Source organism: Canis lupus, chromosome 11, assembly GCF_048164855.1.
Source record: "Canis lupus baileyi chromosome 11, mCanLup2.hap1, whole genome shotgun sequence".
Classification (NCBI taxonomy): Eukaryota; Metazoa; Chordata; class Mammalia; order Carnivora; family Canidae; genus Canis; species Canis lupus.
In genome coordinates, this window is record NC_132848.1 from 70,921,974 (window position 1) to 70,941,094 (window position 19,121).

At 51.9% G+C, this 19,121-nt stretch overlaps 1 protein-coding gene across 3 annotated transcripts in view; it reads right to left on the minus strand.

Annotated features, from left to right (window-relative positions):
* Positions 1 to 13,239: 13,239 nt before the first annotated feature.
* Positions 13,240 to 19,121, minus strand: part of GFPT1 (glutamine--fructose-6-phosphate transaminase 1) — a 55,702-nt gene continuing 49,820 nt past the window's right edge. For all 3 annotated transcript variants that reach the window (XM_072768685.1, XM_072768684.1, XM_072768686.1), the window contains 3 exons: positions 18,540 to 18,707; positions 17,724 to 17,885; positions 13,240 to 17,083 (listed from right to left, as the gene is read on the minus strand). In XM_072768685.1, the coding sequence (XP_072624786.1) occupies positions 17,039 to 17,083; positions 17,724 to 17,885; positions 18,540 to 18,707 (375 nt within the window). In that variant the 3' untranslated portion in view covers positions 13,240 to 17,038. The remainder of the gene's footprint in view (positions 17,084 to 17,723; positions 17,886 to 18,539; positions 18,708 to 19,121) is intronic.

The window sequence follows — 19,121 nt, forward strand, 5'->3', positions numbered from 1 at the left end:
GCCGGTCCACGATACCCTGGGAGCACCCCGAGCTGGGGGGAGCAGGTCCATGACGCCCTGGGAGCACCCCGAGCTGGGGGGAGTCGGTCCAGAGGGCCCTAGGAGCATCCCGAGCTGGGGGAAGCCGGTCCACGACGCCCTGGGAGCACCCTGAGCTGGGGGGAGCCAGTCCACGACGCCCTGGGAGCACCTCGAGCTGGGGGGAGCCGGTCCACGACGCCCTGGGAGCACCCTGAGCTGGGGGGAGCCAGTCCACGACGCCCTGGGAGCACCTCAAGCTGGGGGGAGCCGGTCCACTACGCCCTGGGAGCACCCCGAGCTGGGGGGGGTCAGTCTGCGGTGCCCTGGGAGCACCCCGAGCTGGGGGGAGCCGGTCCATGACGCCCTGGGAGCACCCCGAGCTGGGGGGAGCCGGTCCACGATGCCCTGGGAGCACCCCGAGCTGGGGGGGTCAGTCTGCGGTGCCCTGGGAGCACCCCGAGCTGGGGGGAGCCGGTCCACGATGCCCTGGGAGCACCCCGAGCTGGGGGGAGCCGGTCCACGATGCCCTGGGAGCACCCCGAGCTGGGGGGAGCCGGTCCACGATGCCCTGGGAGCACCCCGAGCTGGGGGGGTCAGTCTGCGGTGCCCTGGGAGCACCCCGAGCTGGGGGGAGCCGGTCCACGATGCCCTGGGAGCACCCCGAGCTGGGGGGAGCCGGTCCACGATGCCCTGGGAGCACCCCGAGCTGGGGGGAGCCGGTCCACGATGCCCTGGGAGCACCCCGAGCTGGGGGGGTCAGTCTGCGGTGCCCTGGGAGCACCCGAGCTGAGGGGAGCCGGTCCAGGGCGCCCTGGGAGCACCCCGAGCTGGGGGGAGCCGGTCCACGATGCCCTGGGAGCACCCGAGCTGGGGGGAGCAGGTCCAGGGCGCCCTGGGAGCACCCGAGCTGGGGGGAGCCGGTCCAGGGCGCCCTGGGAGCACCCCGAGCTGGGGGGAGCCGGTCCACGATGCCCTGGGAGCACCCCGAGCTGGGGGGAGCCGGTCCACGATGCCCTGGGAGCACCCCGAGCTGGGGGGAGCCGGTCCACGATGCCCTGGGAGCACCCCGAGCTGGGGGGAGCCGGTCCACGATGCCCTGGGAGCACCCCGAGCTGGGGGGAGCCGGTCCACGATGCCCTGGGAGCACCCCGAGCTGGGGGGAGCCGGTCCACGATGCCCTGGGAGCACCCCGAGCTGGGGGGGTCAGTCTGCGGTGCCCTGGGAGCACCCGAGCTGAGGGGAGCCGGTCCAGGGCGCCCTGGGAGCACCCCGAGCTGGGGGGAGCCGGTCCACGATGCCCTGGGAGCACCCGAGCTGGGGGGAGCCGGTCCACGATGCCCTGGGAGCACCCGAGCTGGGGGGTCCGGCCCACGGCAGGACCCAGCACCCCGCCCCGCGCTGGCCCGTCCCCGCCGCGCACCCCTCCGGCCCGGAGGCTCCCCACGCCCCCTCGTGGTCTCCGCGCGCCGCCGCGTCTGTGGCCGCAGGGCCGGTACCTCGGCACACCCGGGGCTGCGGACACGAGTGCGCCTGCCCCGAGGCCCCGCGAGCCCCCTCCCCGAGGCCGGTCTGGGCCCCGACCTCCCCCCGACCTCCCCACGACCCCCCGGAACCCCGGCTGGACGGCGCCCGCGGGCCCGGGGGTGGGGGCGCTGCGAGCCGGGACGGGGCTCCGAGGGCGCCCGGGGGACGGGGCCGCGCCCGCTCCGACCGGGACAGGGCTGGGGAGGCACTGCCCCCCGGTGGCCACCGCCCGCACGGCAGCTGCGTCCGTCGGGGGCACCGCGGGGTCTCCGGGTGGGTCTCCGGTCGGTCTCCGCGTCTCCCCGGGGCGCGGTCTGTCCTGAGCGGGCCTGTGCGTCCCCCAGCCCCGACCCAACTCCCTGCGGCTGGAACCGCAGGGCCACGGTGACGGCACAAAGCGGCGCTTTTCTGGATCCACCCCGCCTGCGCAATAGTGGGTACTCCGGGCGGCAAGTTCCCCAGTTAGCGCGCCAGTTAGTGCACCAGTTAGCGGGCCAGTTAGCACACCGGTTAGTGAGCGCACCAGTTAGCGCATCAAATCAAGGGGCGTCCAGGCCTCCTGGTGACAAGGGCGGGGACGGAGACATTCGGTGACCCCTTCCCTGACAGCGCACACCCCCCCTCTTCCCAGCACTCAGCCCCACGCCTTCACATGGCCCCTGGTGAGGCCCTCGGGACAAAGCTCGGCGGCTCCAGGCCCCCTGAGCTCATGGCTGCTTTCAATGGCCCTCACCCTGAGTGACCCCCCACGGCCCTCGCCCTGAGTGACCCCCCACGGCCCTCGCCCTGAGTGACCCCCCACGGCCCTCGCCCTTAGTGACCCCCCACGGCCCTCGCCCTGAGTGACCTCCCCACGGCCCTCGCCCTTAGTGACCCCCCACGGCCCTCGCCCTTAGTGACCCCCCACGGCCCTCGCCCTGAGTGACCCCCCACGGCCCTCGCCCTTAGTGACCCCCCACGGCCCTCGCCCTGAGTGACCCCCCACGGCCCTCGCCCTTAGTGACCCCCCACGGCCCTCGCCCTGAGTGACCCCCCACGGCCCTCGCCCTGAGTGACCCCCCACGGCCCTCGCCCTGAGTGACCCCCCACGGCCCTCGCCCTTAGTGACCCCCCACGGCCCTCGCCCTGAGTGACCTCCCCACGGCCCTCGCCCTTAGTGACCCCCCACGGCCCTCGCCCTTAGTGACCCCCCACGGCCCTCGCCCTGAGTGACCCCCCACGGCCCTCGCCCTTAGTGACCCCCCACGGCCCTCGCCCTGAGTGACCCCCCACGGCCCTCGCCCTTAGTGACCCCCCACGGCCCTCGCCCTTAGTGACCCCCCACGGCCCTCGCCCTGAGTGACCCCCCACGGCCCTCGCCCTGAGTGACCCCCCACGGCCCTCGCCCTGAGTGACCCCCCCACGGCCCTCGCCCTGAGTGACCCCCCACGGCCCTCGCCCTGAGTGACCCCCCACGGCCCTCGCCCTTAGTGACCCCCCACGGCCCTCGCCCTGAGTGACCCCCCACGGCCCTCGCCCTGAGTGACCCCCCCACGGCCCTCGCCCTGAGTGACCCCCCCACGGCCCTCGCCCTGAGTGACCCCCCACGGCCCTCGCCCTGAGTGACCCCCCACGGCCCTCGCCCTTAGTGACCCCCCACGGCCCTCGCCCTGAGTGACCTCCCCACGGCCCTCGCCCTTAGTGACCCCCCACGGCCCTCGCCCTTAGTGACCCCCCACGGCCCTCGCCCTGAGTGACCCCCCACGGCCCTCGCCCTTAGTGACCCCCCACGGCCCTCGCCCTGAGTGACCCCCCACGGCCCTCGCCCTTAGTGACCCCCCACGGCCCTCGCCCTTAGTGACCCCCCACGGCCCTCGCCCTGAGTGACCCCCCACGGCCCTCGCCCTGAGTGACCCCCCACGGCCCTCGCCCTGAGTGACCCCCCCACGGCCCTCGCCCTGAGTGACCCCCCACGGCCCTCGCCCTGAGTGACCCCCCACGGCCCTCGCCCTTAGTGACCCCCCACGGCCCTCGCCCTGAGTGACCCCCCACGGCCCTCGCCCTGAGTGACCCCCCCACGGCCCTCGCCCTGAGTGACCCCCCCACGGCCCTCGCCCTGAGTGACCCCCCACGGCCCTCGCCCTGAGTGACCCCCCCAAGGACTTTCATGCAAATCCTCCCTCCATATTATTCCACCGCCCCCTCCCCACAGTCCCCAAACTAGAATCTCAAAGCTAAAATCCCTGCTATATTGACAAGTTGCCTTGTTTTGAACGTTCTAGACCCACAGTCCCCTCAGGTACTAATTTTGACCCAGCAGGTGTGGATGGCTTGTGACGGGACAAAGCAGGAAGGAGGACGCGGAGTCCAGCCGACTGGGCCCTGGCGGTCCCTTCGTGCCCGGCGGCCACCTGCTGCAAACAGTGAGCGGTGAGCACAGAACCTGAGGCAGCAGGACTGGCGGTGCTGGGGGGACACGGGATGGGCCCCCAGGGACACGGTGATGGGAGACGGCGGGGTGGAGGACAGCACGGAGGACATCACTGTGTGGTCTCAGCGTGGCCCCCTCCGGCTCGGAGCCCTGGGGTATGTGGGGGGCCCAGGACTCGGGGCGACGGGAGGGGTCATGAAGCCAGGGCGCTGGCCCCGAGGACAGGTGCGACCCCCGGCCTCACCCACCCCCACACCTGGCAGGAGACGTGAAGGGATCTGCTCCCAAACAGGAGCAGGGTCCCCGTGGACTCCCAGAGTCGTTGGGGTGCAGGGGGACACCAGGGAGCCCTGGGGCGCCGGCCACAGTGGGGCTCCTCTGGGTCCCTGCGCCCCCGGAGCAGAACCAGTTTCTTCATCAGGGAGACTCCCAACAGCGGAGAAGTCTGGTGCTCGCGGTTGAACGTGGATCCCCGCACTCCCTGTGGGTCCCCAGGCCCCGGCAGGCAATGAGGCAGCAAGTGAAGGGGCCCCGCAAGCCGCTGCGCCTCCAAACAGCTCTGGAGACGTGTCCAGAGACTCAGGGGGGATGAAAATGCAAACAGCTTTAGCCAAGCTTGCACAGATGCCTCGTCACTGCACGTTCCTAGAAAACGGATGCCTCAGCTCAAACCTTAAGTTTCTAGAAGGATTGAGGCTTCCTGAAGCCTGGGGGCGGGGGGAGGGTGGGACTGCGGCCAAGGCGCCAGGACCTGGGACCCTCTGGAGGCGTGAGCATGGGAGCTGGATCCAGCCATTCCTGAGGCCCACTGGGTCCACCCTGCCTGTCTGGTTCCGTGATCTGAGAAATCCCGCTCTTGTGATCCAGGGCAAGAGGATAGGGTTTTTCTTTACTGGTAACCAAGTGGGTCCTCTTACAAGGGCTTGTGAAGACCTCCCGAAGAGAGTGGACATGGGCTACCAAGTGGGTGACACCGCGGGCAACAGCCACGGGACGGGCAATCGATTGGGGTGGGGGTGGCCACCCAGCTCTTAAGAGAGTTGGAGAAACTGGGTGCTTGGGGTACTGAATGCTGGGTGCTTGGGGTACTGAATGCTGGGTACGGGCTGCGCCAACGCACTGTGGGTCGCAAAAGGTCTGCCGCCCCAGCCCCGCCCCCCGTGCCCTGGGCCACCCCACCCCCCACCCCGCCCAGGGCACATCCAGAGACAAACAGCTGCTCAGCGTTGTAATGAGTGTTTTCCTCTCCCGGGAGACACCGAGCCTGGCTCACACACCCTCTAGCCCAAGGGGTGCAATGGACCCCGCGAAGCTCTGAGAGCTAAGACTATGGTGTGGACCTCTGCCACCTACACCAGATCGATCACCTTTAGTGATTGTTGAAGATGCAGACTCCTGGGCCACAGCTCCACCCACTGAATCATAATCTCAGCTGTGGACCCAAGAATCTGCGTGTTTTAATAGGCTCCTCAGGCATGTGGAAATTTGAGAGCTACTCCCCTAAGCTCGACAGAAGACATGTGTCTAAGGGAGACATGGTTGTCTCCTGTGGCAAAACTGTGTTCTGTGGAGAAACAGCGATGACCAGGACCCATCAGCTCCTCTCGGAGTTAGAGCTGCATGGAGGTAAGCCCCAAGTGCACATCCCTGATGGCACAAACTCTCAAACCATGAATGTATAAAGCGATCCAGGACTGGAAAGTTCTTAGGCACCTCATGGAAATAAACGTGAATCCTCTCTGAAGGAAGAAATCACCTTCAACCTAGGCCTCAAGGAATTCCCAGAAGTGACTCTCCGAGGAACTCACGCCTGAAACAAAAAAAACACAAAGAAACAAGGCACCATGAGTGAATGGCAGCAGAAATAACGGACAATCCAGATACTGGAAATATCAGGTATAGGCTTAAAAATAACTCTGCATATCACATTTAAAGAAGTAAAAGGTTCAAAATAGCTTCAAGAAAGAGGAAAAAATAGAACCAAAGTTGGAAAATACCCAAAAGAACTTCTTAGCAAAGAATATACATTCATAATTAAAATTTAAAAGTCAGGGGTTAACTATAATCAGGCACAAAGGAACTCTCTAGAGAGATGGGTATGCTCTACAGCTGGGTTGTGGGGACTGTTGCACAACACCATAGATTCACTAAAACGCCTTTAACCGAACAGTGAAAATGGATAAAGCTCAACAGAGCTGTTTAAAAAAAAAAAAAAAAAAAAAAAACTTTAACAACAAATCAGACACAGGTAAAAATAAACTGGTGAACCAGAAGACAGGTCAGAAGAACTCATCCAGAATGATGCACAAAGAGACAAAAAAAGGAAAAATACACGTGGGAAGTTAAGGAGTATGGAGGATAGGGTGAGATGGGTAACATACGTCTAGTTAGGGACGAGAAGGAGAGGAGTGGAGAGACGACACGAGGAATGGACAATATTCAAAGAGTTACAAAATGGGAATCTTCCAGTGCAAAATCTGTAAAGCTCCACGAAGCCTAAGCAGAGGTAACAAAAAGAAACCACGCTGAGAAACAAGAGCAAAGCTGCAGACCACCAAAGCCGATGAGGAGATCCTAAAAGTCACTGTAGAGAAATAACAGATTCCTTCCAAAAACAATACTCTGGACCTCTCAACAGTCACAGTGAAAGTCAGGAAGCGATATGTTGAAAGAAAATAACTGCCAACCTCGAAGTCTGTGCCCAGCAAAATAACGATGTATTCAGATAAGCAAAGTCAGTTTGCCTCCAGACACAAGGCTTGATAAGCAGGAACAAAGGGAAATGAGGATTAATATAAGTGAACATTATATAAGATAATAAGGTTTTATGAGTTGGGGCACCTGGGAGGCTCTGTCGTCGAGCATCTGCCTTCTGCTCAAGTTGTGACCTCGGGGTCCTGGGATCGAATCCTGCATGGGGCTGCCCCTGCAGGGAGCCTGCTTCTCCCTCTGCCTGTGTCTCTGCCTCTCTCTGTGTCTCTCATGAATAGATAAGTAAAATCTTAAAAAAAAAAAAAAAGGTCTTATGAGGTTAATAAAAAATGTAATTAAAATATATGTTAAGAATGACATGTTAGCATATATAAGGAGAGGGAAATGAAGCTAATACTCCCTAAAGTCCTTCCATAGTCTGCAAGAAGGACAACAACATAAACTTTAGAATCTGATACCTAATACGTGAATATTGTAATTTCTACAGTAATCCATAAAAGAACAGAAACAGACTGGAACATCCAAACAGAAGTGAAAAAATGGGATGATGAAAAAATAATTCAAGAAAGGGAAAAAGAGAGAGAGAGATATACAGGACTGCCAATTTGAAGAGAAGGCACAAAATAAAATGATAGATGTAAAATAAAACTAAGATACCTTTTTTTATATATAAAGATTTTATTAGAGACCCAGGCAGAGGGAGAAGCAGGCTCCCTGCGGGGAGCCCAATGAGGACTCGATCCCGGGACCCCAGGGTCACGCCCTGGCCCGGCCAAGGGCAGCTGCCCCACCGCTGAGCCCCCAGGCGTCCCTGTAGAGGGAAATTTAAAGCCTAAAGATACCAGATTGAGTCTCTCCTGGGAAGGCAACATAATCCACCTCATTAGCAGATTAGAGGCGGAGAATACTGTGACGTCAGTAGAAGCCTTTGATGAAACCGAAGCAGCCATACGGGATTTAGAAGCAAACAAATGAAGTCTAACAAACAAAAGAACGGGGAGGAGAGAAACCTCCCAAACCTCATGAAGGGTGTCTGCGAAAATCTACAGCGAATATAATACCTAATGGTAAAATGTTGGAAGCTCTCCTCTGAGGTTAGAAGCGCAAACAGGACGTCCCGGCACCGCCTCTCCTGGAGCTGGGCTGCTCGGCCCTCGCAGCGGGGCAGCGGCGGGTCCTGTCCCGGGAAGGGCGAGCAGGGCAGGAGCGCCCCGACGTACTCCGGGAGGTGGGTAGCGCCCGCGGAGAACACCGCCTGGAAGTAAAGCCAATTTGGAAATAAGCGAATTTAGCCAAGTTGCAGCGAAGTCAACATACAGAATTGCATTGTACTTTCCATACCAGAAAAAAAAAAAAAAAAAAAAAAGCTAGAAAATGTAAATGTTTAATTTCTTTGTGAATTCTTTACAAATCCTCATCTACAAGGATCCCCACGTCCCTAAGGCGTAAACACAACAAAAGACGGGCCAGTTTCCTGTGCTGCTGTCACACGTCCCGCGTCTGGGGACGGCTGCAGGAAGGTCATTCTCTGGCGGCTCTGGCGTCCTCAGTGCCCGGCCGCCCCCCAGCGCCTGGGCCTCCCCGCGGTGGCCTTCCCGGGCGCCTTCGGTCACGTGCCATCCTCCTGTCGTGTGTCCCCTACGAGAGCATGCTGGGGCGGGGAGAGAGCCGGCTCTGGGAGCGCCCTGGGCCGGCTTTGCTTCTGCGGGTGCTTCTGCGGGTGCCCGGGCTCCCGGGGGGCTGCTGTCGTGGAGGCACCCGAGGCCTGGGTCCCCCTTGTCACTGGCCCCTCCTTGCCACCTGGCCGAGCTCTCCCATTCCACTGACCTCCCCTGTTGGGCCAGGCCGTGACTCTGTTTCCCCGTCTGCGTGCAGCCCCGGAGGCCCGTGCAGGTGCGGCCTCCCCGGGGGCAGAGGCCCCGCCGGGGCTGCACCTGCTGCGGGCCGCGTGTCTCCAGCAGCCGGTGCTCGCTTGCTTTCCGCTCCGGGGACTTTCTCTGAGTTTTCTTAGGCCTTTTCCGTCGGCCTTAACCTCTCGGTGCCCGGAGTCTGCCCGCGTCGCCCGCGCACGACCACCTGCCGCCGCCAAGGGGCCGCCGAGGTCGGGAGCCGGGAGGGGACGGGGCCCCGCTGCCTGGACAGCAGCCCCACGTTCCCGCCGGGTCCCAGCGTCCCAGCGCTTGCCGAGGGCCAGTGGAACACAAAACGGGGACGGAAGGCGTACGGGGTGAGCTTTATTTATTCATGAGACCCAGAGGGGGACAGACACCCAGGCCGAGGGAGAAGCAGGCTCCCGCGGGGGCCCGACGCTGGACTCGATCCCGGGACCCGGGTCACGGCCTGGGCCGAGGGCGGCCGCCCCACCGCTGACCCCCGGGCCTGAGTGTGTGACCCGTGTGTGTGCGTGCGTGTATTTACGTGGACTGTACTCTCGACCAGCCGTCCGAGGCGTCGGTGACCAGGGCGTCTCTACCAGGCGGACAGTGACGGGGGCAGAGGCGCGGGCCCCACGCACGGCGACCCTTGTGCAACGGGAAGAGCAGGCCGGGCTCCAGCAGGGCTCCAGCAGGGCTGCCGCGGCCCCGCAGGCAGAGCCACATCCCTCCGCGCCTCCCTGGAGACTCGTGTGGACCCAGGGCGCGGAGAGACGCCGGGGGGCCAAGGGCTGCAGCAGGTCCCCCCCTTCGGGGCCCTCGTCCAGGGACAGCCACTTGCACAGTTTTGGAAAAGGGAAGTAGAAGCAGGTGCTGTCCAGCGCCTCGGTGGGGCTGCTCACGGCTCGGGCGTCCGGCCGGCAGCACCCACGCGGGCTCGGGGGCCTCCCCCCCCTTCCCCAGGCCGCCTGCTGGCTGCCCAGGCCCAACTCCCCACGTTGAGTCCTTCCTTACTAAAACGCCAGTCGGCAGTCATTTACGGTTTCTTGACCAAACTCTAACTCACCAGGTACAGGCACTGAAGGAAAAATAAATAAAAATGCTATTTAGAGCGTAACTTAAGGTCAGCAAGTATTTTATTAAAAACTACTATGGCAAAGCCATTGGGCGAAGGCAACGAGAAATATCATTTAAGCAGCGCCCATCGTCCCCGGGGCCTTCTCATCATACAGACCTCACGGACCCAGGACGCTGGGCGACGCAAGGGAAGGACGGGAAAGCAAGAACTGACTGTTCAGGTAGTGAAGGGCTGTCCATTTAAATAGTGATCCAAGTTCTGAGGCATCCTATCTGGGTGTGAGCCAAGCCAGGACAGATTCTTTATTTTAAAAAATAACGTGAGGGGCACCAGGCTGGCTTAGTCGGGGGAGCATGTGACTCTTGACCTTGGGGTCATGAGTCCGAGCTCCACATCGGGTGTAGAGATTATTTAAAAGTAAGATCTTTAAAAATAAATAAAATCATATGAAGAACTTAAAAATCAGCCTTATCCTTTTTTTTTTTTTTTTTTAAGATTTTATTTATTGATTCATGAGAGACACAGAGAGAGGCAGAGACCCAGGCAGAGGGAGAAGCAGGCTCCCTGCGGAGAGCCCGACGTGGGACTCGATCCCGGGACCCGGGGTCACGCCCTGGGCCGAAGGCAGGGGCTCCACTGCTGAGGCCCCCGCTGAGCCCCGCCCCGGGCGTCCCTCCACCTTATCTTCTGATAGGATGTCAATAGCCTCGGAGCTGCCCTTCCTTAGTCTCAGCATACTGAGCGCAGAGGAACTGAGGACCATTAGCGTGGAGACGTCACCCTCCAGGAAGGCCAACTTGAAGACCAACGTGTTTACAGGCCGCTGGCCTTGGTCTGCTCTGGGCAACTCCAGACTCTGTCCCCTGCACTCCTGGAACCAGGCGTTTGCAAACCAATTTACACAAATGAGTCTCTGCTGAGAAAACAACTCAAAGCACTTAAGTTATTAATGTGTCAGTAAAGTCAATTCTGCATTCGGAGGCCAGAGAGTTTTGCCACTTTCACTAAAAACATCAAAAAACCCAAAACAACAATAATGAAAAACACAAAACCCTACATGTAAGATGTTTTAAAATTAATTTGTTTCTTTGAGACAAAGAAATACTTTGAACTTTAGTAACGATACATGGGTCCAAGTTAATACCCAAGAACGTAAGATAAAAATCTTGCAAGGATTCCCCAGTCCTAGGTTTCTACATAGCAGCAGCAAACGTAAATTCAGTATTGGGTTTACATTTCATTCAAAGGGGAAATACAAAATTAGGAAAGCAAGAGATAAAAGTCAAAGCAAATATACTCAATACTTCCAAACAACTCTACGGTACAAAGTAAATAGGGGCGAAGGGAGCCCCCATGAATCCAATTGGCGATCTGCGTTCAAATCTATCGGAAACGTGCATTTCCTGCTATCTCCCCTGCCCGGGAACCACAAGCCATCGCCGTCCCGGTCTCCGGCCCGTTAGGGACACTGCCTGAAGACAAGGCTTTCTTATGAGTCCATCCATGACTGACGGTGCTATCAGTGAGGGCAACGTGAGGGCAAGAGTGTCACCTGAAAGGGGCCGTTGGCAGAAACAAACCGTAGGGACCCTGGGACACGTGGGTTTTTGCGGCCTGGATGTTGTAGGACAACCTATTAATTAATGGACATCGACCCTTGAGTCTCACAAATCAAGAATGTATTAGCTAAGGACCACAGGGTCATTTGCCCTGCAGGTGTAATCAATCTAGAATCCTCAATGAGCACCCACATTACAGGTTTTGGGGATCCTGGCAATTCTCCTTCTAAGACCTCACTGTATTTAGGAACACATAAAGCTGAGTGATGGAGGCAAAAATGAACTCCTCCAGACCTCCAGGGTACGTGACAGCTGTGAGCTCCAGCATACACCTTCTTAGGCTCTGGTTTTTAAACTGCTGGATGCTTCTAAATCACTCAGTATACAGCAGAAATTAAAAGCATATGAACACATGGCAACAGCTTTCATCCTAATAGGTACAAACAGTCTTTTGAATCTTATACAGAGGTAGACAGATAAGTGAATGGAAGGAAACAACTCTAATTCCATCCAAAAAGTATTTCTCTAATGGTGACAAGCTCCATTTTTTATTCATTTTATTCTCAACTGCACATCCATACTTCACTTTCAAAAATGTCTTGAAATACGAAAGGGAAAACATGGCTACATAACAGCATTTGGAGAAACGTGTGTGACAAAACATGTATGTGAGACCTTGGAATTTGAACCAATGAATCATGTTAATATGAAGTGCAAAAACATGGCCTTTCAATCTGGAAAATAACCTCTTGTACAAATGCTAACCAAAAAGAGAATAATAAGTTTATCTTATTACCCACATACTTCCAGGGAAGGGATCAGCTGGTTAATTAACCTGTAACCTGGCAACCTGTCCATATATTATTACAAGATTAGTGTATTGCTCCAGGATGTTTAAGCTAATAAAGTTCCAACATCATTTTTTAAAATGAAGGAGAACTATTTACTTTCAGATTAACGAGAAAAACTTAACCCTTACACTTCGTTTTCCTCACACAAAAAAAAAGTTAAAGAATTTTTTTCTTAAATGTCACTCCAATGAAAAACTGGCCTCTAAATTTCTAGGGAAATTATTTCTTGGCCTTTAGTAAGTACTCAGTAAATACTTACAGCCAATTAAGGAGATTTAAAAGATAACCGTTTAATAAAAGTAAAGCCGGATTTTATGCCAAAATGTGGCTCGTGGAAAAAATGATCCGTGCTGCGTGGCAGCCCCAGGCTTTGCTGCAGAGCAACACAGAGACAGAGATGAGAGGCTGGGCTCAGTTCAACGGGAATTGGCAAAACAGCACAGCTATTCATTCAAACCACCCGGGCATAACTCTGTCCCCGCAGAACACAGTGCGCGCTGTAAGCACCAGGGATGGAGACTTTTGCTTGCTGTTTGTGAAAGGATCCTGTAAAAGGAATCTTTGTTCTGTAATTAAAAGATTGCCAGATACTACAGAAACTTTAGATTCAGGGTACATGCTGCCTTGCCACTTAGCCACCTTAAATATCCTTCTTTTGCGACTATTAATTCACTTGCGCAAAGTTGCTGATCACTGTCTACACTAGAAGCTTGCTAGAAACAACATATTTTCCCAAAAAAAGAATTGCAAAAGACATGAGAAGGCATAACATCTATGGAGTATGACATCAGAAAAGAGTAGAGCCTTTGTTTCGTCTGGTGATCGTTTCTGAAACAACTGGTAAGTTGGAGTGCGGCCATGGAGCTTTGGATTCTATTTATGCAATCATCTCTGCTTTCAAAAAGCAACAGTAATGAATTAACTTCTAGCGTCAGAAAAGTTGACTAACAACTAAACACTGGCTACATTCCTAGTGCAATACAATCCTTAACACATCCACAAACAGGTATACACTTCAAATATTGGCAAATTGCTTCAAAATGCAATTCTCAGTAAGTTTTGGTAATTTATTCACAGTTCAAGGTTAGAGTTGTTGGACTTACAAGACGTAAGGAAGAAATGACCAAATGCCTCAGTAAACTAAACATTTATCTTAAAGAACAGGAAACAAACAAAGCAAGATTCTAAAATCTCGAGCTCACAAGCAGGGTAATTTAAACAAATACCAAAAGCTTTATTTGAGCAAAAGCAAAAAACAAAGGACAGAAAAAAACAACCAACCAAAAAGTCAACCACAGAACATTTAAAAAGCTAACAGGATCACTTCTATATTCATTCTGAGTACCTTAAGAAAGTCAATTTGAGAATTTCCTAAAACGTTCACATTAGCCAACATCATGGCCGATTCCGTAACATTGATATCAAGCTATCACAGACTTACAGGTTAATACAGCGTCACTTTACAATCTTGCTAGTCAACTACGATTTTCATTTTAACCCTGGAAGCTTCTGGTTCAAAGTGAATGTTAAGCAGTCCTACTGGTTGTCATGCCATAGATCTGAAGATATGGTTAAGCTCATCAAGCTGGAGAAATACTGATATATTAATAATCCTTAAATATTGTGAGAACAAACTGATGTGTTAATTCTCCTAAACCTGGGATTCTAACACGAAGAACAAGGGAAGTCATCTGAAGCATGTTTCGTCAAGACATATCTGGTAGTCTGGGAGACAAAACCCACTAAATCTGTGGACAGAAGGCTCAGATACCTTCCTCCGTCAGCCCTTCCACTTCTTTGGCCTTCACAAATTCCGTGTGAGCTACGCTTTCTTCTTCTACAAACACTTTTCCAATGACATTGTGCTTTTTTAGAAAAATCACTTAACTTGTCACATAGGATAGTTAACATCAGTCTTTCCCTTTTATTGCTGTAGTATATCTTAATTTTTTAAACAGATAAAACACTGACTCCAAAGGACTTCCTAAAATATGTTTGTTAAAGCCGACATTTCAGCTGGTCTTCCTTCTTTGACGACAATATAAGTTAAGTGCCAAATAAACACTACTAAGGAGCTAAAAAAAGGGGGGGGGGGGCTCCTTTTCCTTCTTCTCATCCTCATGATTAGCTCAGGCCAAGAGAGCTGTATTCAGAAGGATAAGACAGTATCATCTTGGAAACAACCGCCAGCCCCCCCCCGGCACGCCGCGTGTCCGCTCCCCACGCAGGACCAGGGCTCGTTGATCACTCGCGCACCTCGCCTTCGCCCTTCCTTAGCACACCCGGAAACACGGTCTCCGCAGCCCGCGGCAACAGCTCACTCTACAAAATGCACTTTGTAGCTCCTGTGAACATGATGCGCCCCTGAACGCGGAGCATTCCGTAACACCCAGCTCGCCTCCATTCTACGCCCTCACCCTGGGCCTTGCCAGGTCCTTGTCTTCACCAGTGAGAGGTCGGCCTCGGGACAAGCAGACGTTGCTTTCAACAAGATGTCCTTTCCGGTTCCTGGCACAGGGACTTGCCCATAAGAGGATGCTGACACAATGACAGCACACTAAAAACGGCTCATGTTAATTTATCTCTTCTCCTTCGCTCCTACAGCACAGGTAATTAAAAAAAAAAGATAGAAAAGCGGACTGACTGCAAAGTAATCATCATCTACGGGGCCATGTGTGAGCTGCTACACATGACCCCAGCCTGAAAGGGCTCGTGGCGGAGGTCAGGAACGCTAAGTCACATATGAGTGAATCTAAACTTTAAATGTACTACAAGAAAGAACTTTTCATATAAAGGATTCCTTTTGTAGCATATCCTTCTTGAAAAATCAGATTTTCTTATCCTGTTTCACATTGGTTTTAACCGGGCAGGCACACTTATTAGTGATATGCCTCATTACAGTACCTTTTCTGCATTCATAATTAATACATAAAAGCATTTAAAAATCACTACATTAAATAAAGTAAGAAGCAAGAAGGGACAAGAAGGAGAAACTGTTTATTTGGAAAATATCACTTCTTGGTTCTTTAGTATCAGCTTTTGAAATCCAGTTCAGAACGTATCCTAGCTTGAAATGTGCGTCTGTGTGTGAGAGAAAGGCGGACACAGAGGAAGAGGAAAAATAGAGAAATTAAAAACTAATGATTGATCTCAAATATTTGTTCACTTAGAATGCTGACCCAAACTTCAGACCGTTAAGAAACCCTACAAACCCATACAAATCACAGACATAAAATGCCAATTTAACAAACATAAAAAATGACACTATACATATACTAAAACTAGGCCTAAACAAAATAATCTCAGAAACAATTAAAATAGGTAAATACAGCTATAGTAGCTATGTATATGATGTAAATAATAACCTTACTTTATTTTTAAAAACAATCAAGTTTCTAGTCTCCATCTAGGACAGTCCTTCCAAACTACCTCAAAATATGCAAGGAATTTTTCTAGACCTAATACACAAGCAGAATCTGGGCTCCCCTTGTAGCAACAGCTATTAGAAAATCTTAACCTCAGCAAGAAATTCAAACACAGAAAAAAGAAAAAGCCTGAATTTACTTAAATAATTATGCTAAATATCTTACCTTCACAATTTAAAAGTGAGAACTTTAGAAAGACTTCACCAAGACACAACACACTGCCCTATAGCCCCCAAGATTTGGCCAAAAAGCCCCATAAAGAAATGATTACTCACAACACGTTGGGTGTCTAATATTCTACTCTATTTTAATCTAAGTTGTTAATTTCCATTTCTGACGTAAGCCAGCTGAAGGCACCTTGATATCACTTTATTTTTATCTTCTTCATTCCTAAATATATTTCAGGGTAGAACACAGACAACAGAGAACACCTAGGAAGTAATACTATGTTTGATGCAATCCTTCACTAGCATCAGGGTAAAGCACGGCTTTCTCTAACCTAGCCCAGCATATACACTTCTAGTCAAATGATTAGTCAAAAGACTTGCAAACCTTCCAAACTACAAAGAACTTCCAACTGGCACGATGGTACTAGTTTTATGCAACAAGGCAGTAAAAAGTTAAAATTCACTACACGAAATTTTTAAGAGATTTTGGCATATACCAGGACTGATTTACTCTCCGACGTCTGATAGCAACTTTGTGCGGTGATTTCGAAGAACAAGTCATTTTAAGAAAAAAAACATGAAAAATAAAAAACGAGCGACGCAAGGAAATAAACAGTTTTAGAAGATGAAAAAACTAGGAGTAGGACACCCCACCTGGAGGTCCCCCATCTTCACACGGAAAATCATGTTGTCAGTCGTCCAAAGCAGCTCAAATTTAAAGTTTGTGCTACGAAATTGTGCAAATACTTGCTGTTAAGAATGGAGAAAACCAATGTACTACCATATTCTAGCTTCCTACGTTAACTCGACCTCCAGATAACCAGCAACAGGTCTGAGACACTCGGGTTAACCTAACTTACATAGAAATCCCACCACGAAAAGCTTTCAGTTTTTAAGTTCTACAGTGTGATTTTAAAAACAAACACAAACAAATTTCAAAACAAATCACAGCATCTTCTAGTTATATGTAAATTTAACAAAACCTTAATTAAATGTCCAAGCATTAGCATACATTGCCACTGGCTTTAGATATTCCAATTAAATGTACTAGATTTTCTTTGGGCTGAATGAATAGAAACATAGTAAAACAAAGGCCAATTATTCTAAAAACATATAATCCTCCCAGATTGAAGTGGAGGGCCTGGAAATCCAACACCCAGCATCCTTTAAAGAAAATGAGAGCTAAATCTCTTGGTGATAATGATTCCAATATAAATTCCATTATTTAAACTCCCCCACAAATTACTGAAAAAATATGAGGTAATTTCACAAAAATCACAAATTGAGTGGAATAATTATAACCGATATATAAATAAGGATTTACTAAAAAAGGCTTCAAGGGGTGATATTTTAAATCAAGGTGTTAAATACAAAAGGTGTCTTGTGTTGCTCAATCGCCCAGAGTTGCAGATGCTCCTTATTCTACAGTTACAGATTTGGCAAGATTCCGGGGAAAATCAACCTGCAAAAGAAGCAACATTTGAAAGATTATATACATTGCAGGGAGAGGAGCGGGTTCTCTAAGCAAATTATTTTTGTGTATAAAACCAGAAAACAACACGTTCATCAACCATCTTAATTACAGACTACAAAGAACTAAAATTAGAAAATGTTGCTGAACAATGTATCTCAAAAATCCTGACACGAGGAAAAGAATTCCCCAGGAGCCGGTTCAGCGCAGGAAGTGCTTCTGTGGTCCTCCGTGACAGGGCAGCTTACTCAGAAGACACTAGAAGCGGGTAAGACCAGGAGGTCTGGCTGTCCTAACGACCAGGAGACTGGGAACCCTAGATCCTGCAAGGCGTGGGAGTGTCCCAAAGAACTGCCAACAGCCGCCCAGAAGGAAACGGAAACACGTGGAGACTCCCCGCCCTGCAGGTAACCTCCAATCACAGAGGCAGGCCCCACGGTGCCTGCGGGTCCTGCGGGTAGGAAAAAGTGAGGACGTAATCTACGAATTGGGCCATGCAAACGTTAACAGGTGACAGATACGTATCTGAAGGATTTCTCAAATGCTACTGCTAAAAATTTAGAAGGAAAACTAAGAGTATCAAAGCAGGTAAAAAGCCGGCCCAAGATTTCTACAGGAGCCCATCACTTACGTCATAGCCCCTCAGCACAGCAAGGTGGAAAGCCAGCAACTGTAAGGGGATCACACTGAGAATGCCCTGCAAGCAGTCCACTGAGTGGGGCACCTTGATTGTTCTGTTTGTGTTCTTAATGGTCTCGGTATCTTCCTTATCACAAATCACCACTGGGCGTCCCTGGGAAAGACACACACACATTCAGCGGCAAGCAAAGGTAGAGCGGTTGCACACGAATGTGCAAAGCCCACACTGCACATCTGCACGCGGCCTCACAGGCTCAATCCCATGTGTAACTCAGACTGATTTCACTTGTAGCAAAGAGGCAGAAACTTTGCAGGATCCAGTCATTTTTTTAAACTCACACAACTGAGAAATACCAAGCTCAGTACTTGAATCCAAGTCCGCCTGCCTTCAAAGCTCAGCTTCGTAACCACTACATTGTGCCCACACAGTAATACCTTCGGGGCTTTATGTAAGAGCCAGATGATCTGAAGAAAACTCAGGTAAGCACAGCACCTGAGTAATATTAATGTAAACCCTAGTTTCTCCTGAAATACACTTTTAAGTATATTAACTTAAAAGGGAGCAGCATACACTAATAGAGAGGACAGGACCTGGAGACTAGGACCTCAGTTTGGGTCTTGGTTCTGCTTATTACGAGATCTTTGAGCTGGGTCCTGTCAAAACTCTTCACACCTAAACTCCACATGTTCTGTAAGCCTCCTACTGGGCCCTGGCCTATCAGTTTAAATGTCATAAAATTCAAATAAGCTATAGTAACCCAACTCTTCGACAACCCCAGGGGCCGTCCCAGCACAGCCTCTAACGTACCTGCCTGGCCACCACCTGCTGAAGAGCATTCTGACACTTGGCATACGTGTGATCTCTCATAATGATCATGATGACAGGCATCAACTTATCCACCAAAGCCAGAGGGCCATGTTTCAATTCACCAGCAAGGATGCCTTCAGAGTGCATGTAAGTGATTTCTTTGATTTTCTAACAGGAAAGAGCTACATTAGTCTTCAGTTTGTTTTTCAAAAACCCATTCTTAAGTAAATATTACACAAAACATCTGCTGTCTGAAGTCACTACTTATCCACAGTATAAAAGGACCTACACTGGTATGTAAATATAGGCTAATAGTTATTTATAAACTACCAACAAGTAATGGAAGTTTGAGTGTCTATATAATAAATAACTACAAGTTTTACAACCGCAAAAACTTTTTGAAAATTTTAGATGATCATGAATATATTCACATTACTTTGTAACTGTTCTATTACTTGCCTCACGTTTACCTCAATTAAATCTCACACCTAGAGAACTTAATCTTTTATTTACTCCTATTTGGACAACAAATTAACTCAAGTAACTTGCTAAACCTAAATCCAAATCACAGTGGTAAAATGT